Source organism: Melospiza georgiana, chromosome 6 (genome assembly GCF_028018845.1).
Source record: "Melospiza georgiana isolate bMelGeo1 chromosome 6, bMelGeo1.pri, whole genome shotgun sequence".
NCBI lineage: Eukaryota > Metazoa > Chordata > Aves > Passeriformes > Passerellidae > Melospiza > Melospiza georgiana.
This window is the reverse complement of record NC_080435.1, coordinates 17218617-17245043: the sequence shown is the minus strand read 5'-3', so window position 1 is coordinate 17245043 and position 26427 is coordinate 17218617. Positions and strand designations below refer to the sequence as shown.

Here is a 26427-nt window from a genome sequence, read left to right as displayed (position 1 = left end):
GAATGCTAAGACCTAGCAAAAAAATACACTGTAGGAACTGTGGTAGCTTGTCAGCTGTCAAATGACCAGATTTTCCCCCAAAAAACTCTGTAAAAGATTACTGCAGCTCAGCCAAGGGAAAAATCCCTCCTGTGCAGAGTGAATTACAAGTTCCACAAGGGCGGCAACCTCTTCCAAGTGGGTCTGTAATTGAAGAAAAATTCAGAAGTCTGTGTACTTTAGCAGACTAACTATTACTATGATGTACAAACCCAGGGACAAATAGGAAAATAGACTTCTTCCATTTGGCAAATGCAATTTTATTTCTGGATTAGCTGTATGAGTTCAACATTTTAAATATTCTAACATTTATACCCTGCCACACACATTAATTGGCATACTGGAAGAATACTGTAAATAAAGTCAACATAAGTAAGCATCTGCATGTAAGTACAGAGTTCTCATGAATTTAATTGTTATTTTCATATGATGGAGGAGGGCTCCAAACCTTGGAAAGGCAAGACTTCAGTGGGAAAATGATATGCCAATGAACTGTCTCTCAGTAGAACAGGTGAGAAAAATCTAAACACAACATGGAAAACAGAGCACAAGCTGGCAGGTGCAAGAAAGGAAAAAGACCATGACATTTCTTATGAGGTGTCTCTATAATATATTTACTAAGTCTACAAATATAATAATACTTGAAACCAAGCACTAGCAAAACATCAATTTAATGGTCTTGAGGAATTGACTCAAATCTAAGGCACAGAGTCACCAAGAGCAGAAAGTTACACTTGGTGGCTTCCTGCACAGTTTAGTCACATATATAGGCTCACTGAGAACAAAGTACAAAACAGCAGACTGTGAATCACACCCAAATTTCCCACCCATGACTATATGAGGGAGGAATTTTTGCCAACAATACAAATACTTGGAAGTATGGATGTGACTGCACATAATGATTTTATCTGAGCTACTTGCTAGTTATTTACTCTGCTGCTGCAGAAGATCGTCCATACTGTATAAGCAACACAACCAAAATTATTTGATTATAATGCTTACATTCCTGGTATTCCCAGTTCTTTTACCAGCAGGGTTTTTATGGTGAAAAAATCCTCACAACTGAGACACAAAAATGGATATTAAGAGAGCTACAAGAATATGAGAACAGAAGTTACCTGGGCACTTTCTCATTTTCCTATGAAAATCACTATCTAGGAAGTAAAAATATAATTCTTTTCACACCCAAACTGGCCTGTGAATGTGTATTCACAAGTGTTGCATGTGGGAACAGACATCTGTGTTCTATCTTCATTTGTCATTTTCAAATCTATTTCCAGGAAAACTGAAAGATTTGCAAAATTTGGCCCCTCAAAATAGCAAAAAGAGATTGAGCACTCACAGTCTGAACTATGCTGGTCAGTAGTTCTTTTAAATCATCATGAAAAAAAAGTTTTGCTGTATGTCTATAGAATGATAATAAATTATTCAAGTTATCTGAAGAATCTGATGTCTCTAGTTCAATTTACAGGTCAGTCAATAAAGATACATTTCACATGGTTATTGATTTCCTATTAGTTTACTGAGCAGCAGGTTTCTGCTGAGAAGAGATTCCATTTCAAGATTTGTAGTCTTCCTTAAAAAAATGTCCTGTGGGGGAAAAAAAAAGATAATGAGAAACATGCTGTTAGCTCTCATGCAGCTTTTAATCTTTCTAGTAAGCACAGTTTTTAAACTGGATCTTGAGTAGTTTTGATTTTCATTACAAGTAATAATTGAGAAGACCCACATGCAACAAGAAATCTTACCTTGGCAGTTCTAGAGATCTGTGACTGTACTTACACTGATTACAGCCACAGAGAAACCATACAGAGTAAACTGAATTTCAGAGACAAGGATAATTTCAAATTGTAAAGCTATGTGACAAAATAACAGAGACAAACTTCACTGAAACCAAACACTCTTGAATACTTGTTTACAGGCACACTGTGAATAATCCAAATGGAAACTTGTTCTTTGGACAGGCCTTCACAAGAAAATAATTTATAGTTGCTTATATACTGATGAACTCACAAAGCCACAGCAGTGGTCCACAGATAAGGAACAAAACTTTAGGTTAATCCTACTTGTTTAGAAAGGGCCTATTTATTTAATAGTCTGGCAGGTGATAAACCAATTCTGCAGAGGATCTCTGAGGGACTTTATGAAGTAGAAACTAAATACTTATATTTTAATAGCACAGGCATGGCAAAAGCCCAAAGAACACTCCAGCTCCAGCATGCCAGGAACAAAAGCAAGGATGGCAAGCAATGCACAGGCAGGCACATGCTGAAAAAATAACACAGCCTCACAATGGCCAGTCATGTTAAGCCAGGTGTGCTATTCACCATGAGGGACACTGCAGTGGCTACAGCTGCAGGAGATACCCTTGTCTGTACACAGGTGCACTGCCTTCAAAAACCTTTCTGTGTGTGCTGGGACTGACTGCTGATGAGGGAATGGTAGGGCTAAATATACAAAATATAAAAACAAAAATAATAGTTATTTCCTTGCCCATTAGCTTATGCACAGGTATTAAACAAAATTTCACATCAATCTACAGTTGGTGTTAGGCAGTAAAACTGATTCACAGCAACTAATACTCCAGTACTCCACATAGAGCAAGAGCCCAGGTTAACAGTGACTACAAAACCTTGCACTGCCATCTTACTTGGTAGTAAGTATATCTTCAAATCTCCTTCAATCAAACTAGAAAACATGGTCTTGCTTTTGAAACTGTCCAAAGTAAAGCAAGCTGTATAGTCCTGATACTTCCAACACACTTGTAGCTGTAGATTCTTCTGTTTCACACCTGTGCTGATTATCTTCAAAACAAGGATCCTGTGAGCACTGCCAAGACACCCAAACCCCTTAATCTCTTCTGAAAATATTATATATGCTTGCTTAGACAAGAACAATAACTGCAATCTAATTTAAAACCACAACAAAACAACAAAACCAAACAATAGAATTAAATGTCTGGTTGTGATGCAGAATGTTTACAGGGATTTGTTTCCCTAAATTATGATCTATGGGAATGTAGTAAATGACTCGGACTGAATTTAAGTGAACTTCTAAATTAAAAACAAACCCCAAATCCCCAAACTTTAAACTTAAAGTATGAGTGTGTAGTCACATACAACCAATTCTGAGAATTACAGTTTTGCAGTCTGGGAACCACTGCTGTAATGCATGACATCTACTTATAACTATCAAATTAGCAACCATGTAATGCAGGAGGTTATATAGTCCATAAGAAGAAGATGATAATTGAAAAATCTGTGACAAAAAAAGCAAACTGGCTGTTGTTACTCAGCTTTTAATCCCCAGAGAAAAAAGCTTATGTACTTACATTTCATCATCATATTCTTTTGGAGGTGATGCTGCAATGACTAAGTCAATCCAATCCTGAAAAAGAAAAGCAGAGGTAAACATCTGCCACTAAATACTGCTTTTAGAGGTGGCCAGTGCACCACCATGGAATGTCAGAGAATCTAGGAGGTAATCTATTCCTGGAAAAACCCAGGGAGAAGAAGTAAGGTCTGTAATAAAAACTTCTATTGGAAGACCATTTAAAGATTGAGCTGTTTGATTTGCATCTTGAAATTAAAGAAAAATCTACTGTTGCAACAACATTTTTAAAAAAAGTTATTTTAACAATCATCCTGTATTGGTCCTCTGAGCAATGAGAAGATTTCTTGCTGTGGAAACACTCACTGTAGCTGGAGGGTAATGTTGCTTGTACATCAAGAAAACAAAGACAAGCTATTATCAGAAAATTCAAATCAACTTGCAAGTAACTTTCAATATCAATGAGTGATTTCACATGTAAAGGTACTAGAAACACAAGGAATGTAATGTGTTTAAATACCAATCTTGACATGTGGCTAAACACCATCAAATTTCCCAGTAAATTACACACATGGTTTTCAGAGATGCTACATGCCAGCATCTTCTGCAGATTTTAGCTTACTTTGAGAGTACCTCATGTTCCCACTACTTTTCACGTTTGTAACCTTGTTTGTATTGATGTGACAATGTCATGATAGAGAAGCAGCTCTGATATGAGCTCTGTAGGTAGAATGAAGTAGCATTCCAGGTTACTTACCCCACCCATGTTCCAAGCTTTTGCTAGAGTTGCCTGTGCTTCTGCCAGCTTGCTGTCAATTAATATCTTGCCATTTACAGCCAGTATTTCATCCCCTTTCACTATGCCTCCTGGGGAAAAGACAAATGTGTCAAATACACATAAGCTAAAAAAAAAATAAATCCTAGGGGCCTTTTCTGTGCCATAATTGTGCAGTAGTGACTGTATTGAAAAGTATTCTCACTGGATGCAAAGTCTGCACTAAAAACTGTAGGAAGTCTGGCACAGGCAAACACAACAGGAATTTTTAAGCATGCCAAAGCCAAACTAATCTCTTATTGATAATGACCAGTAAGAAACTAGTTCAATATGATTTTCTACAGTTTGCCTGTTTGGGTAATCCAGCTATACAGCTAACAACCTATGACTGCCTGCAGAACGTTACTACTATGCCCCAACCCTGGGGAAATGTTCAAGGCCAGGTTGGATGGGCTTTTGAGCAACCTGGTCTAGGGTGAGGTGTCCCAGCCCATGACAGGGGCTTGGAATTGGATCATCTGTAAGGTCTCTTCCAACCCAAAAATTCCTCGAGTCCATAAAAATGACAAAATTAATTAAATTCCTGAAGGAATAAAATGGCATTTATCAAGGGTTTGCATGATGGTCATTTCTTTGCAAGTCTATGTGTAGTGTTTGCTCCTTAGAACTGATTTTGACTTGCCAATCTGGAATGAAGCACAACTAGAACTAGATTTGAAGAGGATGATAAGAGGACAGCCTTAGTTATGAGAGATCCTAAAAAGAGTGAAGGGCCAAAAAGTGCACTGAGGACATCAAATGACTGAAATGTTTTCACAGCAATATTTTTACTTGAACTTAGGTGCAGGCTGGGACAAGGACAGCAAAGACAGTGTAAGGGAATACTGCCCTCTCTGTTGACCTGGTCATCACAAGAGCTCTCGAGAAAAGGATGGCAGATACTTCCCACCAGGTGCAAAGCCCACATGAGGTGGTGAGCATGTTCTTGTGCCTTCAAGAGCTAAGCTTCAGAGGCTCTACTTGGGTTTTAGTTGGGTTTTTAACAGCCAGCTACTTAACTAGCAAATTACTATTTATAGTAGCATAAAGAACAAAACTAAGCAGCACAGTGTAGCTATGGTCAGGTAATTGTTTTGCATGTGGAAGTATTACAAATGTCATTAGAATTTTTGAAATAATGGAGAACACATTCCTTGACTAAAGAATACACCAGAGAATCAGGTGTTGGTTTTTACAAATTTTACATAACTATTAATTTTAGCAACACACGTGGGCTGCCCCTAAACTTGAGACAGAACTTGGGTCCTTGGGCAAACTAAGTGAGCCTTTCAGTACCAGGCAATGAAATCAGCCAACCATTCTCAGCCAGTGTAAGGGAACACTTTTCAGCAGCATTCAAACTCCCCATTGTTGCTCACCATGTTTGTCTGCAGCACCGTCCTCGTAGATGGCAGACACAACTATCTTTCCAATTGGAGAATCAATTCCTCCCTCAACTGCAAGGTCCAGTGATCCTTCCTACGAAAAAACCAGTTCTAGTTCAGAAAAGTCTGTTTATTTTTGCTATCAACAGGAGCTTAATCTTTCCTTCTTCCTAGTAAACGATGCTGTACATCAAATGCTTACATGAACTCTTTAAATGTCAATCAACCAACACAGTAATTACCTTTTTTATTCGTAATAGCCGTACGTCTTTTCCTATTATCTGGTCTGGGGTAAACTGTGAAAAGATATAATGATTAATCATTTCCACTTTGGAAAGACAAAACAATTAAGCTAATCTATGCAATTTCTGGGGATAAAGGGAACTTCCCCCTTCTAAAATAGTGTTAGAGGGAGATCAGAACACCACATCACCTTTTTCTCTAAGAATGCTTCTGTTCAACATGACCAGAAAAAACAAATACACAAGACCCAAAAAAGCAACAAGCAAGAATCTTACCTACTCTGAGCCCTCAAAATCAAGGATTTGGCTTTTTTTCCAGAGTATTTAATATTAAATAGTGAAGCACATTAAAATTCTCTCCTTACCATTGAATATGGATCAAAATCTTCCACATACTTCTGGAAGCCCTGAGAATAAAATGATATTTAATTGCAAAACTAGCAACTCACACACAGAAATTCCATCTTATTAATTAGTGAGAGAACATGTAATTCTGTAAGCTATGAAAGAAGACAGAAAAGGAAGAAAAGTCCAGAGAGACAGCAAAGAGTCCATCCTGACAGTCAGAAGACATTTCAAAACCTCATGACAGATCAATAATTTGAGTTGGTCATATAACAGAGCATTTCAGAGGAAGAGTTACCACTTACGAGCTCCATAGTTCCTCTCTACACCTGACAGAACAGAAACAAATCTTGAAAGCACCATGAGCAAGATATGCTCTGTCACACTGGAGCAACATTTCCTGGGATTATCAACATGTTAGATGGTAACAGGTGAAAATGACAGGCTCCAATTCACAGTAGTCAGCAACACTACTCCACTCTGTCTGGGTTTTAGGATTCTTTTTCAGCCCCCTTCTCTCCCTCTTGATGTTGAGTTTCAGGGAGTTGGCTTCATACCACAGGCAAGTGCAGGACAACAATTTGTTAGACAATTTGCAGGACAACAATATGATTTTTGTTTTCATATAGTTCTATGGAGAGCTTAAAAGTTTTGTCAGGAAATGTCTGAAATGCAGAAGATAATACTGCAGTTACGCACAGCAAGATTTTTAAACTTTGAGGGGACTCACAAAATGTAGTGCTTAACCCTTGTCAGACCAGGACTGCAGGGAAAAGCAGGAGTTACCTTTTCTGCAAGGATGGGAGTTCCTGCAGCAGCAATCAGGAGTCAGTGGTGTTTGAGTGCAGTTTCTTGAGAAGGACTAGTAGCTACTGGGTGAGACTGTATGGCCTGTGCTGGGGATTTATGAAAGCTTTCACTTAACCCTGCATGCTAAAGCAAGGACTTCAGAACTTAAGAAAATCTTTACTGAGGCACCCAGCTCCCACTCTTGTGGGAGTGGCAATGAGCTGGGGACAGGGGAACACAGAACCACACAACCATTTGCAGACATGGCAGGCAAGCCAATACCTTACACAGACCAGTGGTTCAGTGCATGATAAAGGTTAATATATTCATTATTGTCTCTTTTCTACTGGATCCATTTGACAGCAAAGACCATTCCACTGCCAGACTCACCTAAGCCTCTTTCCACTTGTAAACCAAACACAAAGCTTAAGATTCCTTTGCTGTATTTAAGGGCTGGCTGTTAAATGGCAAAGTTGCAGCAGAAAATACTAATGCTCCCTCTGCTATACTCTTGATCACCTCCTCTGGCTCCCTAATTTCGATGTGACTATGAACCTTCTGGGCTCTGATCTCACCCATAACAGCACTGCCTTACATTAAGTTTGTTACACTGCATTACATTTGTTAACCAGATAAATGGGAATTTCATCACAGACATCAGCAAGGGCAGAATTTCATTCTGGGGGGAAAAGCTTCAATCAATCATTCATTAATTTATGAAGTGTATTAATATTATGAACCATTTAACTAAAACTGTAAGAGAAGTATTTCACAGTGAAAGCTACCCAAACAATTAATACTTGGAATAAATGAATTAGTACTGCCTTTTGGAATCATGGCTAAAGTAGATAGCTATGGGTTTGGAGCAAGTAATTTAGAGAAGACAACGCCAATCTCAGCCAAGTCACTAAGTCATTATGTAATCTAAAGGAAGTCAGTGAACTCTTTGTCCCAGGTTGTCCTCATGAAAAACAGATGTTGCCCTTGAAGGAAGTTTCCCTGGGAAAATAATCTTTAAACAGGAAAAAACACAAAAAACTCCACAAAAACAAACACACAAAATAAAATTTAAAAAATCACTAAAAAAACAATCTGCAAGCAAAAGTCATAGAAACACAGAATATCCTGAGTGGGAAGGAGCCCACAAGGATCACCAAGTCCAACTCCTGGCCTGCACAGAGTGACACCATGCACCTGAGGGCACTGTCCAATCACTTCCTGAGCGGTCAGGCTGGTGCCTCTGGGATCCTCTTCCAGTGCCCAACCACCCTGTGGGCGAAAAACCATTTCCTAATACTCAACCTAAACTTTTTCCCCTTGGGTTCATGTCATGATGTATCAGAGATATGATCTGGATCCAATAATGTACAAATATTGCTAAGACAGAAAGAAGACATGCACTGAACTGTAATAAATCTTCCCCGAAATGGACACCACAAATTCAGAGATCAGAGAGTGCACTCCATATCCAAGCAAGGATGAATGAACCAAGGAACACCAAGTGGAAAGCACAGTCCTATGCCTATTCTCCCACCACTCAGGATGTTTCAGGTGAAATAGTTTGGAGCATTTAAATCCCTTTTTGACTTACAAAAACATTCAGAGGACTGAGCATAAATTGAAAATGGAACAGTAAAATATTTGATTGCACTGAAACAACTCTGTCTGGACTTCGAGGTGAAAGCTGAAGTTGCTATTTAAAGAAAAAACAACCTCCAAAACACAGCCACTTATACTAATGGTACTGCTTCACTGGTTTCTAACAACAATAGTCAAGAGCAATTGAGACCAGAAATAACAACAGCAAACCACAAACAAACAAACCCCAAGCAACAACAACACATAATTGAAAGAGAAACTCATGACCAGAAATAACAAACTTGTCAAAAAAACACCTCTTTTGAGGATACAATTGTTATATATTCAGAACATACTGGCATTTACTGGTAAATAAATAATCTCAAAGCTGGATCTTTCTTGGTCAGTTATCCCTTCTAGATATAGATTGAAACTGATTAAAAAAAGAAAAAATTGTTATTAATCTTAATGTTTTACTGCTCAAAATCTCACACTGTGAGCTCAATACTGTGTCCCAACTTTTGAGATAATGTCAATGCATATAACTTAGCATGCACTACCAAATGAGGTTTGTACAGAAACTGGCACATTTTACAGCAGTGGAGAAATTTAGCCTGAAGTTCACCTCTTCAAGAAGCCATCTACTGAACCACCAGCCAACCAAAGATGGAGAGATGAAAACTTCATCATTATGACAGAGCAAAGCAACAAAAGCAAAAATGCAGCAGGAAAATCCTACACGATACAGGAAGGCTGAATGAACAAGGCTTTCCACCACCAGTTCCTCTAACCTCCTACCAGAATTATGTTATGATGATAGCTCTATTTGTTAATCTGATAAATTATTTTATCACTGAAAGCATTGCAGCTGGACACTAAAAGAAACAAGGAAATCTTAGGAATATCAGTATCAGATCAGTTATCAGTATTCAACTTAAAGGTTGCACTTAACCATAAAGGGAGTTAGAGATGGTTCAGCCTTAAGGATTTATTCTCCTTCTTCTGCCTAGCCTAGCTGGAGCCACAGGCACACACTTAAAGATTAAAAAGACCAGCAGTACTCATGCACTAGGCCTGTCTTGCATCTTCTGTTTTAGAAACTGAGAAGCAGAATTAGAAAGGAAAGTTTTAAATCTATGATCAGTCAAACAAGAAGTACCACACAAAACACGGAAAACGTTATTTTACTTGTTTTTTCTTAGATCTAAATGATGAATTGTAAACCACCATCCTTTTAAACATCTCTTGTGGCTGCAAAAGAAAGAAAATTGCCAAACCAGGTGTTAACTTTTTGCTGTAAATAAGTATTACCTACTCATAAGTTATCTTACTGCTTATTTTGCTCTCCTAGGGACTGAATCACACTTGGACTTGTTAGTGCTTGTTCCCTGTATAATTTCAAATTGAGAGAACACACAGAGTGAAACAGTACTGAATGCAAAGTGGAAAGAATGCTAGAAAAACTACATAAATAATGCACATTTCCATACCACAAGATTTCTTAAAAATATCTTCCATGACTGTTTTTACAACTCATTTCTACAAAACAGTGCTTGGGTCTCTCATCAATGATATATGAGAAAAGAAAATTGAAAAAAAACCTCAACCCTAAACATGGACAAAATGGTAGACAATAATTTCAAAAATATTGAGAGGTCATGGTAAAAATATGTTTATGCATTTAAGATTTGCTTTCTTAGGATAAGGTTTGCTTACCAAGGATTTCCTATACTGAGGAGGTGAATTCTATTATTAAATGGATCTTATTTTCTTCTGTTTGGCTTCAAGGTCTGAAATTGCACATTCATTTTGTTTTTCTGTCACTTCCACTATTCTAACAAAATGGAATGCAGTAGTTTGGAATCACTTAAAATACAGAATATCCTCTTAGTCTACAAAAATTTTCAAAAATGACATGGGCTAAGTCCCAATAAAACACTACTGACAGTTCCCCAGCCTCCACTCAAAGCCTTGCAGCAAATCAGGTGACATATCTGAGTTTTCTGAAACAAGAAAAACTCTCTACAGACCGAACTCCGGCACCCACCTTTACAAACTCAATTTGCTTTGAAACCAATTACTACATTACTACAGTTTTACTAATGTTCCTCTCAGTGTCCTACAGTCCTACCATTAATTGGAAAAAATATATTCCAGAGTTAATAAAATGTGATTTATGCTTAATTAATACAAACTCTAAGTTTTTATCTCGAAGGACTTAGGGCAAGTTTGGAAAGATTTTCCACAAACTTCTTTAAAACCTCTTGAAAAAAAAAAAAGAAATCACTTTCAACAAGACTGTTTTGGTATGGCTATAACCAATACTAACTGAAATTTCCAATCCTCCCCTTCTTGCCACATGGTACCTAAGCACCTGTCTTGACTTCAGTCCTGCAGAACCAGGCTTCAAATCCTGCAAACTAGAGGAAAGCTTAAATTTTATTTTTTTCCTTTCAGAAATTCTTCCTCCAGCTGCAAACAAATAAGGGAGGAAAATATTTTGTAGCAGCAATGCAACAGAGCCTTGTAACTCACACAACAGGATGGTTTTGATAGATGGGAGAGCAGAGACTTATATTCCTGGTGGTTTTGCATCTATGACAATCTCACCATTAAATCATAACAATCCCCTCCTGTTCTCTGAGCCAAAATTTAATTAGCTTTGCTGTGGGTGTATTCCAGCTCACTCTAGTACAGCTCACCCTGATTTTCACTCAGAGCAGCCCCCAGTGTTCAAGGCCACACTTAAGGCTTAAACATCTCCCATCATTTCCCTATTTATAAGTGAAAACAATTTCATATCCATCAACTGTTAAAAGACCCTGTAATTCTGACCTGAATTTAATTAATAAGATTACTTAAGTCACAACAGAGACTATCGGGCCCAACTACCTTCCAGGTAACAGGAGAACTTTACCCATTCTTGCATCCCTATTTTATTCTTAAACACAGACTTTTTCATCTTTACTAGTTAATAGCCTGAATATAGGCCAACGGGATTAGTTTCTTGAATCAAATAAATCCATCAACCTAATTTTCTTGAGCTTGTGACTCAGGAAAGTGAAATTCAGGTAAAAACCAGGCAGAAAAAGTGGTGTGCATTATGTCAAATTAAGACAAAAGCTGAGTTCCATAAGGTGCACAAAATCTAGGAAGATGAGGAACCAGAGAGCAAATGGTGTGGTGGTGTTGTTGTCATCTTATCACAGGAGTACCATACTGTTGTCTCCTTATGGCAAAAGTTTCATACTTCTTGGTGTTTTCTCGTGGGCAGCACTGACTCTTTCTCCTTCACAAAGCAGCCACTGACCCCAGCTCCCCTCTCACCCACCCCACTCTTTTAGAGCATCTTCTTCTCACTGCTTACAGCTGTGGCCTGGTAAAGTCAGGCCTGTTCCTAATCTTTGCTAATTGGCCCAGCTGCAACTCCTTAGGGGTAAGATTACTTTCTACACTATCTATATTTTCTTATATTCTATCCCCCTACATGTTGTCTTTGGTGATACTGTCCTTCACCAGGAGAAGTGGAACTGGTCCTGTATGTGAACAATGAACTTCAACACACAGGCACAAGCCCACACATAGCAACCAATCAAACCCCACCCCCCTTTTGCATGAAATCTAATTATGATTCTTACACACTTCTGGAGACAGGCAGGCACTGTCTTGTTTGATTTGTCATACAGTGGCCTTTTCTTTTTTTAATAGGAGTAATCTTCCTCTTGAGTATCCATGCTGGTTTATTTCACATGCCACTTAGGACTTCCTTGCAGTGAGGATGAATAAATACCCTTTACTGCAGTAAGTCATCAATGGAAGTAAGAGGTATAAGGTCCACCAAACCGATTTACAGACTGATCTTTCTCTCAAAGTCCCACCAGAATATTGCTCCCACGGAAATTTTGATTTTCCAACTAATATAAGGCAGTTTGGGAAGGAAGATGATTGAATCTGAAAGATTTTAGCAGACTTGTGATTTGGAAAATGTGCATGCATGCATAACAAATCATAAGACATTTCCCATGGAGGTGGATCTTGTTGCCAGTTTCTTAAACTAATTGTATATAGTCAGTAAAAAAAAGGGCCTTTTAAAATTTGTACCAAGACTGTTGGATCACACATAAAGGTATTATCCATTTTGCAAACTAGTTCACATATATACACTTTTTCAAAAGCTAGATAATATTAACTGCAGATTATAACTTTGTTCATTCCTCTCCTAAGGGATTTAATATTGCTTAGAGATGTTAAATTACTGAACACAAACAAAATGAGAGCTCATACTGAAGGAAACATCTCCACTGGAGGGATCTGAATTTATTTTTAGCTCATGTGCCTGCCTTCTCTTAAGCAACTTATTAAAACTGCTTCCAATTACCATTCAATTAATTTATAATGTAGAAGCTTCAAGATGACTCTGGCTGTGTGAAAAGTGGTTACTAAGTATCACTTAAATTTCTTCAAAGTGTAACAGGGGAAAATAAGGAAACAAGACTATCTAAATTATTAAAGCGAAAAATGACAAAGAAATCCATTACGTTTTAATGAAACATAGATAGGAATATTGTGCACATAACTTACTGCCAGAAATAGCTTTCAATTAAATAAATACAGCACAATTTGATGGGTTTTCTGTCACTTTCTGCCTTACAAATACATATATACATGTATCCACACATGCATGCAACAAACACAGAACTCTGACACAAATAGCTTAAGTCATGATGACCTCAAGAATAAACACTACCAACTAGTTCACCAGCTATTTTAGGTGAATTTCAAGGACTGTCAGCTGGGAGTTATCACCTGTCTGAGCAATATTTCTCCTTTTTTTTGCTCAGTAAGCCTTGGCTCACTTTGCTCATAAACTACAGTTCCCAAGGATGCTTCATGGTTGGTCCAAAATTTTTAGCCTTTGACTTTCCCCTTCGCTTGCATTTGAAATGAAAAAGAAATAAGAAAAAGAAGCTGATAGCAACTGAATTTTGCAGTAACTGCATGACTACTATATTACAGTCTAATATAATGACACACTTTTTTCCCTCTGGAAATTAAAAGATACATTTAAATTATATATTTTTATATTTATATATAGGATAAATTATATCATAAGGCATATATCTTTAAGTATGTTCATGACTGTTTACATAGGAAAAAGGCAATTGACTTAATTTTTATTTCATTTCTGATGAATTCAGAATTCATAAAAATAAATCCCAGCATCTGAATAAATGAGAAGTAATATGTACAAATTCTAAGGCTTTACACTGCTCTGGAATTATGCACCTCTGTACAAAAATTGTCACTAAAAGTGGCTTTTCCACCTTGGAAAAAAATGGAAAACTACTGTTTAGTACTTACCATTAGTGACTGCTTGAAAATATACAGGAATTTTAGTTAGGAATGAGGAAATGAGACAAATCAATCTTTGTTTCATAAGGAAATGAGACAAAGATTAATTCTTTGAGGACATCTCAAAGAACAATATCAAAACCAAACCCCCACAGTACTGAAGCACTCAGAAAAAGGATAATAAAAGGCTTACCAGGGCCTCTGATTTGATTGTTGGCCTGACCACGAAGTTTGGGTCAGGATGCAGCATAACTGGTTTAGAGACTATTGGTACCCCTGGATGACGCTGGGTAGGTGGACTTGGAGCAAGTTGCTATGGAGTTAATTTAAGAAAATTACAGCTTACAACCTAATTTGTGCAAATCCATCATTTCACCAAGACTCCTCAATTCAAATGGTTTATCATAATGAATTTAAGGACACTAATCCAAAACAGAGCTGACAGAATTATTTTAACTAAGGCTCACAAAGTCAACAAACCAAAACACAATTTCTCTTATATCCAAGTAGTGGCTTTTCACCTAAATTCTGGCTTCACCAGAAAGATTTTTCCATAATCTCAGCGTTGCTTTTGGCATTTTTCCCATAAAGGCAACAAACTGAATGAGAAGTTAGAGGGAAAAAACAAGTTGAGTGTAAGAAGACAGTGAACCCAAAAAAAGATTTTAACTAATCCATGGCTAAATAAATCTTTTAAGATGAAATTCAGCAGGGCTGCAGCAAACAGCTGTCCATAAGGAATTTCAAGCTAAATTGTCTTGATTTAACAGCAAGGGTTTGTTCGGTCAATTCCCTGCCCTTGACTCCACAAAGTAGAGATATCCAGAAACCTCATCATTCAGAATGTCCTAGTCCAGTCCTACACTTCTCACTCAGCCAAAACTCCCACTGACAGCAAGCACAGCTTTATTCAAGAAAAGAGTTCAAAACTGAGTCCCGTGGGTTCAGTTTCTGACTTAGCCCCAGCAACTCTTGGGACACTTTTCTCAATGCTTCTCATAGGAAATGTGATGTATTGCAGAGATCATTCTTATGGTACAAGCTGTAACCTCTGAAATTATTTATCTGCTTCCAGCAAATGGGTTAAGCCACTTTATGGATTTGGTTTTTTGTTTGTTTTGTGCGTGTGTGCATGTTTTTCCCCCGTGGGCTTGTTTCCCCATTCTTTTCTTTCTTAAACAACTTTTTAAAAAGTTTGAATCAGATATTTTAAAGTCCCTGTGGCTATCACTCAACTAATGTTGTTCTACACTGCAAAATACATTAAACATTCTGAACTCAGAAGAATCAGAATCAACAGATTCACAGATACCAACTTGTTAAGTTGCACTGGAACTGGATGATTTCTCCTGGAGTTGCATTATTTAGCAATAGATTTTTCTAGAGGGCAGAATGGATGTCTGATCAGAATGATCAGGCAAAGTCAGTGCAAAGAGATAACAAATGGTGGTTCTGAGATGAAACTTGCATCTTAGCACCCATTGTATTTAAAAGGTAGTTTGAACCTAGCAATTTTTGCCTTGATGGAAGAACAAAGCACATGTGCTGTGACATACAGACATTCACAACATGCAAATATTGACTTCATTTTGCTAAACTCTTGAAATACAAAATCCGTGGACCATTAGAAGTCACTCCAATCACTTGTACTTTCAGCACAGCAGCATATCCACACAGATCATTCCCTGTGCTGAATTTTAAATAAATTATCCCTGCAGAGTGAAACCTTTGGCAGTTCCTTGTCATCAGCACTACATGGGAAGTTCATGAAACCACAGCCATGATAAACAGCTCGTGACATACCAGCGGGTTGCTTGACACAGGGGACGCTTTGCCAACGTGGGAGGTGTTTCTTACAACCTAAACAGCAACACACTTAGTACTGGGTTCATATAAAGTGTAAAGCTAATAATAATTTTTTTCAGAAACAGATAATTTATACCAGATATTTTAACAGCTAGTTCTCAAGAATGTCTCTGACAGGATTTTATTCCTTTTGTCAGGTTTTGTTCAAGCTGAATTGGAAATCAAATTATCTGAATTAAAACAAAAAATGGAGCAACATAGAGAAGATGTACCAGCTTGAGTAATATTACAGAAATGAATTTATGGGACAACTACAGTTGTCTTATTTTTTGGCTTTAGCAGGCATAAACACAAGATCTTTAATCCACAGCCACACAAATGTACTGCTTTTGCTTATTTGTGGGGTTAAAAACTGACTTTGTAAAAGCTAGCAAGAATAAATTGTCAAGCTTTGGATTTTTCTTCCATTTCTGAAACAACATCAGATATATTGAATTATCTATTTATAAACAAAGCAGCTTTGGCTCAATTAATTTTACTAAGAGCCTAGTTATTTCCTCATATACAGTAATTATATTCAGTGAAAACTGACATCAGTTTCAAAGACTAGGTTATTTGTTGTTACCCAACATATTTTTCTTAATTATTAATTTATTTTCTCTAACACAGCTAGCAGTGACAAACCGCCAGAAACAGATATTAGATTACATTGATTTGGGGTCAGATAAGTATGGCAGTTCCTATATTACTCCTTCTGTCTGAACAGTCTCTGTTCTCTTTAAAAGAGTGTATTTCTTGTCTCAACACAAGTATTTTTTACACTTGTGTCGTTTCATGTCATTTTTATTTTGCAAATAACTTGGGAAATCTGCTATCCATAAGAACATACGATATTTCCATTTCAGTAGATCTAGCACATTCTTGGCACTTCAAATGTATGAACCAAATAGATCAAATGCTATCAGAGGTCCACAGAAGTTTGCAAGAGATTCATGGGTCAAATCAGGGCAATTATTCACAGAAAGAATCTACCAGTTTCTACCAAAAAGGGATAAATGTGCATATCTTTCCCTACCCAAGGAGAATCATGCAAATACAAAGACTATTTAGTAAACATGCAAAACCCCCAAAACCCCACAGTGCAGTCAGTCAACCCATGCAGAAAACTGTATAGGAAAGAAGTGACCATATGGGATCCTCTTCTGCTGCTTGAAACAAGTAAGCAGCTTTTGCCAAAAGAACAACTACGTGATTCTCACTACAGCGCTTAGCAAAGGGAATTATGATGAATCAGCTGCCATTTCTTTCCTAAAATGAGATTTGGCACACAATTTCTTTTATTTGATCCTCTTTTGAGCTCAGATTGCAATAAGGAGAAAGTCAATGTTTTCTCAAAGTGTAGAAAGTCAAACCAGGTTACCAGCTCTTGCTTTTTTGTTTCACACAGTTTTGACCTTTTAAAAGTTTGGCCTTCTGACTTTAGGCCAATTTTCTTTGTCCACTCTTCTCACCTAACAAAGCAATTTGATGACACATTTAAAGAACTTGTACAAGTAATTTCCACTACAGGGATACTTTTCTCAAATTTAACAATGAATTAGATCTGCTGCCTGCAATAGCTTTTTAAAGTTTTTAATCACTGAAGTCTAAACAATCTTTTTTTTTTTTTTTAAACTGATACATTCTGCTTAGTACATCTGCAGGGTTACAAGGTATGCAAGCAGGAGAGCAAACTCCTCCTGACTTACATTTAAAAAATATTAAAATGAATCTACCTCTAGACTGCATTCACTAGTGATCAAAATGAAGAAACCACCCAATTCTCTCCTTTGACATTGCAAGGGGCAGAAGGGTATGTCGAGTGGACAAAGAGGGTGATGGATCAGGGAGGCACTCAGGGGAATGATAAAGGCGCATGCATCCAAACAGATCCCGAGGTCACCTGGGAAGCTGGTGTTACCAACAGGGCCGGGCCTCGTGGGGCATTTGAGGCAGGAGGTGGATGAGCTGGCGGTGCTGGGGTTACAGTGGGGGGCGGCGGTGGTGGCGGCGGTGGCGGCCCACGCTGTTTGGGTTTGTCAACTTCGTCTAAATTGATGTCATCGAGGTCCGTGGTGTGCAGCTGCAGGCCCCCGGCAAAGCGCCGCATCGAGGTGGCCGGGGGAGAGGGACGGCCACTCGCCAGCTACAGGTGACACAACAGAAACCTGCCTCAAAACTTCCAAAGAATGGGCAGCCCGAGGACACCACTCAGGCCAACTGCTCCTCCACAGGAAAGCTTTGCTTCTCCCACACAGAATATACACCAACATTTTCTCTGAAAGCCTCTCCAAAAGCACTCCTTGGGATTCCAGTTTAAAAAGAAAAAACACCAGGAGTGGTGTGACAGCATCTGTTGGGGTAAGGGGGGTTGACAAAAGAAACCCCACAAAACCCCAACGGCACGAAGTTTTCAGAAGGCAAAAATCACAGGACAAAGCAAGATAACACAACTTTTGCCTCTCTGGCTCTTATGAGGAGAAAGCAAGAACTGCTCCTCATGAAGGTGATTATTTGAAGGAAAATAATCAAAGACAGGCCTTGAGATTCTATGTTGTTAAAAAAGGGAAAGGGGTTAAAGTTGTGTAAACATAACCACACATTAGTATAAGAAAGGAAACTAAGCTTAAGCAGCTATCAAAACAAAAATTTAGTGTGGTAATAAATTCAGAACCTCAAGGGGCTTGGTATCTTGTAATTTATGTTAATCCACAAGAGGCTTGAGATTTTATAATTTATGTTAATCCACACCAGATCTACTGGGGTACTAAAGAACTTCAGAATGCAATGAGCAGCTCATCCAAAAAAATAAGGATGTGTGTGAGGAAGGCATCTAAATATGCTGTTACAGTTGCTAACATTTCTTTTATCAGTGATGCAACTGGAGTATTTGAGAAAATTCACTCATTGTGCTATTTTGTAGACTCAGCTGAGGAAACCTTACATAGATAAGCTGTCTGACAGACACATTCATCTTACTCTAATATGGCAACACGTCCCTCAGTGGGTGACACTTTTCACATGCTTCTTATCTAACATGCTCACCTTCTTGTGCTGAAAAATTGCTAGGCAGAGGTTGAGATCTTGAACACTATTGCTCCCAAGAAACAGTTTCAACCTGTAGCACCAGAATATCTTTCAGCTGCATTTACCCCTAAAGAGCACTCAGGTTTTGTGTTTTATGTGTTTTGACTGCTTGGGCAGATTTGCAGAAAAATCATAGTAGAGCAGTCATATATAACATAATGGAAAAATTGATGGAAAAAACATAACAGAGTGCTGGTCTTAAATCCAGGTTGAGCTCTGAAAACACAATGCTGTTTGTAATTGGTTATGTTCCTTCTTACTTTACAAAGGAGGACAAAGTTCTAGCAGAACACAGGCTGCCAAGTTGGGATAGTGAGAGAAAACCTCTGCATAATCATTCCACTAAAGACCTGTACTGAAAAACCACATGGATCTGAGCCTAGGGCCATGAGGAACAAAAGATCAGCTGCTTTTTTCAGAGCTGCTCCACGCTGACCTGGAGGAACATCATGCGAGAGCATTCCCCAAGGCCCCTTTTGTGGTTGTAGTTTCTCGGGGATCCCATGAGAGCACAGTAGATTGCAGTGTTCCTCTTGGAAGTGGCTTTCCTTGGAAGACAGCCAGAGAAACAGGATGGTGGGAAAGCCTCACCCCATGTCGAGAACCATCAGGGTCTAAGGAACAACCACTTTCTGCAGTTCCCCTGCTTAAAGGGGACTATTTAAAGTACAAGCCCAAACCCTATTCCTTGTGAGTTTTCTATCTTTCTGTAATTTTCTTATCCTTTTCCTTTATTTCACACAATACAAGGAAGCTTCCAAGAGCTCTTTATCAATGATGTTTTTATATTCACATAATACTAATGAACATAGATGGATCTAGCTTGTTGGACCTAGCTTCTGTTAGATGGGCAGCATGTCCCACCTAGCCCAAATAGTTAATGAGACAATAAAACTGCCAATTTAGTGGTGATAATAGAGTTAAAGAGGACAAAATACAATCAGTTCATTAAAATGGTGTTTAACTTTTCATAAAATATAGGAAAAGAAATGCTATAAATTGTAAGTATCAATTACAGAATTCCCCCCCCCCCCCTTAGAAAGGGCTGAGGGGGAAAGACTAAGACAGATTTTTTCCACAGGTAAAACCTGCTTCTTTTAGGAGACAACTTTCAGTTATTTAGAGATCGTGCAATATATGGAAATACTAGAATTTTACCTCAGGAGCCTCATTCTCCACAGAGGAGATCTGTTCTAACCGTGTTTGACAAAGTCTTTCCACCCAGTGCTGAACCTTTTCTGATTCTTCCAGGTCTTCTCGCTCTGTCTCAGATACCTTGACCATAACATTGGTGCATTAGAAAAGGTTACAGGTATGGTCATAAGACAACTATGTTTCAAAACTATGAAATTTCACCTAAAAGAGTTTAAAAAAAATAATAATACTTTTAAGAAGGATTTCCTATTTTTCTGTTTTTCAGTAAATTCATCACTACACGTGGACACAACTGCAGAAGTATCCACATTTGGACAAAAGCTGACTAGAAATAAGCAAATGCAGCAACAGAACCTTGCAGTAAACAGTTTTTAAAATTTCATTATCTTTAAAATAAGTAAACAAGTGTCCTGCCAAAATAATTCCATTAAAAATCCATTTAATTTTCTTTCAATATAGCTTTGCACTTGATAGGTGACAACATACCTCTTGCACAAGACGATTTATTTTCAATTGTTTTTCTCTTTCCAGCATTCCTTCCTTCTCTTTGGCAAGTTTTTGCTCATACTCCATTTCCTTTTTGTTCTTCTTCTGTTCACAAAAGCTATCACTTTTTGACTTCTTTCGTTCTTTCCCTTTCTGGGAAGGTTTTGTAAGAAAAACTTTTACATCAGCTAAAACTACCAGAAACTTCAATCTTGGTACATGAGTGTCTGCCTTCAAAACTTAGTTACAGTCTACCCAAGTATGGGGATGGTTCTTTAAAAGAAAATCCAAAGTTCCTTTACCCAGCAATTTGCAAGAAATTCAAAATTTTTGGAGGGCTTGTGCCCCCAAACATAAGCTGGATGAGATCAGAGAATTCAACTTTTTTGTTCCTCTGCAAAGTTACAACTTTAGGGCACACAGGCCCACTACAAAACTTTGAATATTCAAAGTGTTTTGGTTGTGTCTTAAATTGCCAACTCTCTGTTTTGGCATTTACATATAAATACATGAATGACTGCTTTCAGGTGACAGATGCTCATGTATAGGTAGATGTGCATAGTCCATGCATACAACAGCTTCATGCACATGCCCTAAAATCAGCATTGCATCCCCTAATAAAACTGAAATAAGGAATTGTAAAGGAAAGGTTTAGATCAGTGCAGAAACTGAGTTGCTTCCAAGAAGGAACACTGCATCACAAAGACCATGTAGCTCCTACATGCACTGGGTAAAATCTACTCAGATGAGTTAAACAATACAGCACAAAGTGACTCTAAAATTTTAGATGTAGGACACAAAGAAAGGGAAAAGCTACATAGTCTTTTGGAAGCCTCTGTTGACGTTGTCTTCACACTGCTCCTTATTTCTTCTTTTGTGATGTCACATTTCTGCTGCCCTTTCACATTTTTACAGGTAGGCCTTAGTTCATTTTGGAAATGCTATGTTCTCGTTCTATTTATGTAAACTAAAACAGAGGAGCAGGTGGCCACTTGTAGACAATTACTGCCACAGCCAGAAAGGCTGTGCTTAGATTTGATTTTTTTCTTCTCATCATCATCAGCTGTTGACTTTTCTTGCTTTGAATTCCTAAAACCACCATAAACTGCTTCACATTAAATAGCATTATTTGTCTTCCTTTCACCTTTTGCACGTTAATATTGATAACAAAGCCTTAGAGAACAGACATTTTCCCTGGCAGCTACAGAAGCCAAATCCCCCAGTCAAGCCATTAACTGGAACTTTGTACTGCTGAGTTCAGTGGGATGTGGTCTATTGCTTCACGGTTATGTGGTGGTGGTGTTTTATGGAGGGGAACAGGGGAAAAGAAACCCCAAAAACATTGGGAATAAAGCTTAACTAAAAAAAACTAGCTTTTCACACTAATGTTTTAACATAAACCTAGTTCTGTGGTCTATTTTGTTCAGGGTTAATTAGTTTTTACCTTAAAAAAAACTGCCAACATCATCCTCTTAAAAATTCAAAGATACATCTAGCAGACAGTGCCAAATGTAACATCAGGCAGGTCAATTTGCTAGGTATCAACATTTGAAGAACTACTGAATTCAAAGGCCCACTAAGCAGTACACAAGCCAAAGTCTTCTAGAACATGAACATATCTCTGAGTGTCTTAGCTGCACTCACAGCATTCAGATGCAACAGGATGATTCATCCTTTCCTACAATTTTCCCCATGGATTCAGTTTACTTCCTATTATAGACATTTTTAGTACAGAGTAAAATATTGCTTTTAAAACAAACAAAAAAATCATTAGCAATAGGGAGTAGGATAGAAATTCACCACTGCCAAAAGCAAAATGAAAATTAAAATGTTTTCAAGCTTCCGGGGCACACAGTGTGGTGAAGTTCAACAGGAATTATGTTAAGATCATTAGTATATAAAGAGGTGGTTAGGCATTCTCCTAAACTACAGTTTTCAGCAGCAACCCCAAATATTACCCTCTTTGTGTGAAGAGTTTCCACAGCACGTGTTCATAATTTTCAGATAAAAATCCCAACTGCTCTGGTTTTCACACAGGTTACAGATCCATGATGATTTACAGTCACTAGAGTACAAAAAGCTATTTGAATGCACCATCTTCTCCTGATCTCTTTTAAGGGGAACAGGTATATCCTGGGCACACAGAAGCTCAAATTAAAAGTCCTAAACAGTGACACAAATACTTCATCCATCAGAAACAATCCTGACCTCCTCTGAAACCTTGAGTTCTTGCCAGATACACACACAAAATCTTCATGGCAATTTTACCACACTTAATTGGCAAAAAACCACCACTAAAGCACACAGCACAACAGCAATCCCCCTAAAATAGGGCTAATATACATTTCAAGAAATAAAGTAAAAGGAAGCAACAGCAAGTACGAAATATTACTTGAAACTCTGATAAATTGAAATTGCAATACTTCAGCAGTATTCCATACAGAAATATTCTATCAGCTTAAAGATTGTTCACTTTATTTTGCTCAAATCTGCATGCCTAAAAGCCTTTTGCCTTCAGCACTCCTCCCAAAGGGAGATTTGCAAAGGTATAAGTGGATAATTTTTGTCTCTACTGTTTTTACATACACATGATTGAGGACTTTTGGAGAACATGAAGACATGCATTGCCCACCTGTAATAAACACCTGCAAAGTATTGTTATACAATTCCCTCTGCACATGGCAGAACCCAGAGCCTGAAGGACGCAAAAGGACAAAGTCCTAGACACATGCATCCCAAAGGCATCTTCATTCGTGCACACATTAAAAGAAGGAGCATTTGACTACAAAGAATGCTTACTAATAGCAGAGAAGAAGAAAAAAGGAATTCCAATCCAAACACACACAGCAAACAAATTCACATTTCAAACTTTGTACCTTACGGATTGTGGGAAATTTCCCTTCATACCGATAAAACCATCCAAAAGCTACAAAAGGTAAAGGAAAAGTTGGTTTTTGATGAAAATCCAAGGACAGGCTCATAATCAGACCAATCAATGCTCATATGTGTAACTGATTAAAATTTATTTGAAGGTGCAACACCAGTGGTTTGATATTACATGACAAGCTCTTAGCTGAATTCCTGATAAATTGTTCTAGAACATTTAGTCATAGGCTTCCCTTATTTTAATGATACACATTTTATGCCAAACAAAGAAAATGCAACAAGTAATCTTCATACAGAACCACACAGGCCTTGTGCATTGCTAGGATTTTTATGGTCACGCTCCTACTTTGCAGTTGTTTCAGCAAGCCTTATCAAAGTTAACCAGGTATTCAAACTCATTCAAACTTGTGGCAGAACATGGCTTTTGAGGAGAGACATGAAAAGCTCCATTTCCCAGGACAAAATATTTCAAGTCAAGTGCATAAATATTTTAAAATATTTTGCTAAGTAAAAACGTACAAAAGAATATGTTACCATAACTTTTATATAAGAAACACTGCTAATTCAGAGCACCCAGTATAATCCATGTTTCTGTAGGGTTGTAAGATCTCATATCAAGGTATCTTTAGACACAATGACAGCAGCAGTGTCAAAATCTTTCATCATTAACTAAAGGACCACACATATTGCCCTAGGAAAACCAAATGGTCAGCTGAATGTCAAGACTGACTGTCAGGAGGAGGTGAGACACAGGAAGAATCTGAATCAGGATAGGAAGTCAGGGCTGAGCGGCAAACCTGTTTGTCCTGCTTCATGCTCACTTCATCCACACCATCTGTTTCAAGTTGGTCATGTGCAACTCCCTTTAAATCTTCTAGAGAAACAAAGGAGGAAAGGGGTGAGGGGACAGAAGTGACAGTAGCTGGGGGTTCCCATGAAATGAAAAATAGATCAGTAATGTATGACTACAAGTTTCTGTGAAACAAAAATCTTAGTAAGTGACGGGATGTTTTTCGATGGAATTGTTTAAAAAAACAAAAAAGGCTCTACTTAAAATAATCTCCAACCTCCTCCAGTCCTGAAGAGCTGATAGGATCTGCATATGGACAACTGGTCTGCTATATGGTGAAGGGAAGCCTGAAGAGTTTGGTGGCTTTTCCTGCAACAGAACCATCAGCAGACTTCCCCAAAGTCACACAAAAAATAATATAGTAAAATAATATCAGGTTAGGAATCAGCCCAAGTCTCCTATAAATTATGCAACAAGAACTTTCCACATTTTTCTTTCTACAATACAATTTTAGTACACTCTCCACAGACAATTTGCAGCTTCCAATTTAGCTTCTTAACTGCCAGCTAAGCTCCAACTCTCTGAATTCCATTTGGACAAGTAAATCAGAAAGCCAGCATCATCCTGGGCTGCATCAAGAGCAGCAGGGCAAGGGAGGGAGGTTGCCCCTCTACTCTGCTTCCATGAGACCTCTCCTGGAGTGTTGCATCCTGTTCTGGAGCTCCCAATATAAGATGGAATGCCTGGACCTGTCGGAATGGGTCCAGCAGATGGCCATGAAGATGATCAGAGGGCTGGAGCCCCTCTGCTATGAGGAAAGGCTGAGGGAGCGAGGGCTGTTCAGCCTGGAGAAGAGAAGGCTGTTGGGAGACCTCAGGTGAGCCTTCTGGTACCTAAAAGGGGCCACCAGAAAACTGAAAAGGAACTTTTTAAAAGGGCAAGTAGTGACAGGACAAGGGAGAACGGCTTTAAACTAAAAGAGGACAGATTTAGATTAGGTGCTAGGAAGAAATGCTTTACTGTGAGGCACTGGAACAGGTTTCCCAAGGTAGGTGGTGGATGCCCCATCCCTGGCAGTGCTCAAGGCCAGGTTGGACAGGGCTCTGAGCAACCTGGTCTAGGGGAAATTGTCCTCACCCATGGCAGGGGGTTGGAACAAAGTGATCTTTAATATCCCAAGCCAAACTGTGAAAAGGCTGACAGAAACAACATGCAAAACAATGCACCAAATCCCCAAGGTCGATGCTTCAGACCATTTCTTAGAAAGCCTCATTTTTTTTACTTTTCCTGCTGCTGATTGTTAAAAAATCATGACTGTGTGAATGGATGCATATTTTGCAAGATAGATACCTGTTAAATAAGAATTATTTAATTGATTTATCATATGCTTCCAGTCTTCTGGAAATAACCAATTCATAGCAACCTTAACTTGGAAACAAACTAGTGGTATATTCCACAGAGATCAGTGATGTGTCTGAGACAAATACAAGGAGGAAATTTGACATCAATTACTTACTTTTGTGTTTGGAACGAGGGGGAGAGTGCACTTCTGCAGTTACAGTTTTTAGAGACTTGGGTGGTTCTTTAGGACCCCAGTCTTCTTCCCACTCCTTTTTAAATTTCTCTTCCTCTGCTGTTATCCTAGAGGAAACAAATGCAGTTAAACATTCTGAGTATAAAATGAACAACATCAGTATAAATTCATTACCATTATAATTTTTCAGCATATTTGTTTTTTCTCTTATAAAGAGAAAGCAGAATAAGCTGCTCCTTCCTCATAACTGAATTAATTGATCAATCTGTTTAATTTACTAAACTACCAAGAGGATTTGTAAAGTACAATACAAGAAGATATTCTTAATATTTAGACTTCTAAGGCCTCTTATTTAACACCTGCACAGATAAAAAACCATGAGTGACACACTACAGTACTATCACCTTAAATGAATTTAAAAAAATCTCTCATTTAGCAATTTTTTCATTTTTAGGACTGGAATTACTTACTAGAAAAACTGAAACACTGAATGACAGAATATCTACCATACATGTAAATCAGATGTCACAATGGCAAATGATACTTAAAAAAATATGTGACTCCTCTCTATCTTTAAAACTATTTTGATGATTGCTTCCTAAACACATAGTTCTAGGTTGTCATAAAAAGTGACTCTTCCCCAAAAGAAATAAATACTGTTGGGACAGAAACCATATTAAATTTTGTATTTTAGGAAAAAACGGGAAAAAAATCAAACAAGAGAGGAGAGGGGAATAGAAAGGTACAGATAGAGAATGGGGATGGCTGCA

The 26427-nt window shown here is 38.1% G+C and overlaps 1 protein-coding gene across 1 annotated transcript in view; it reads right to left on the bottom strand.

Annotated features, from left to right (window-relative positions):
* Nucleotides 1-361: 361 nt before the first annotated feature.
* USH1C (USH1 protein network component harmonin) overlaps nt 362-26427 on the bottom strand; it is a 47454-nt gene continuing 21388 nt past the window's right edge. The window contains exons 14-26 of the mRNA XM_058025794.1: nt 25640-25764; nt 23324-23373; nt 20448-20600; nt 19965-20081; nt 17623-17865; nt 14068-14187; nt 9711-9773; nt 6176-6217; nt 5811-5864; nt 5563-5662; nt 4127-4236; nt 3371-3426; nt 362-1629 (exon numbers count right to left, since the gene is read on the bottom strand). Of these exons, the coding sequence (XP_057881777.1) occupies nt 1617-1629; nt 3371-3426; nt 4127-4236; nt 5563-5662; nt 5811-5864; nt 6176-6217; nt 9711-9773; nt 14068-14187; nt 17623-17865; nt 19965-20081; nt 20448-20600; nt 23324-23373; nt 25640-25764 (1246 nt within the window). The 3' untranslated portion in view covers nt 362-1616. The remainder of the gene's footprint in view (nt 1630-3370; nt 3427-4126; nt 4237-5562; nt 5663-5810; nt 5865-6175; nt 6218-9710; nt 9774-14067; nt 14188-17622; nt 17866-19964; nt 20082-20447; nt 20601-23323; nt 23374-25639; nt 25765-26427) is intronic.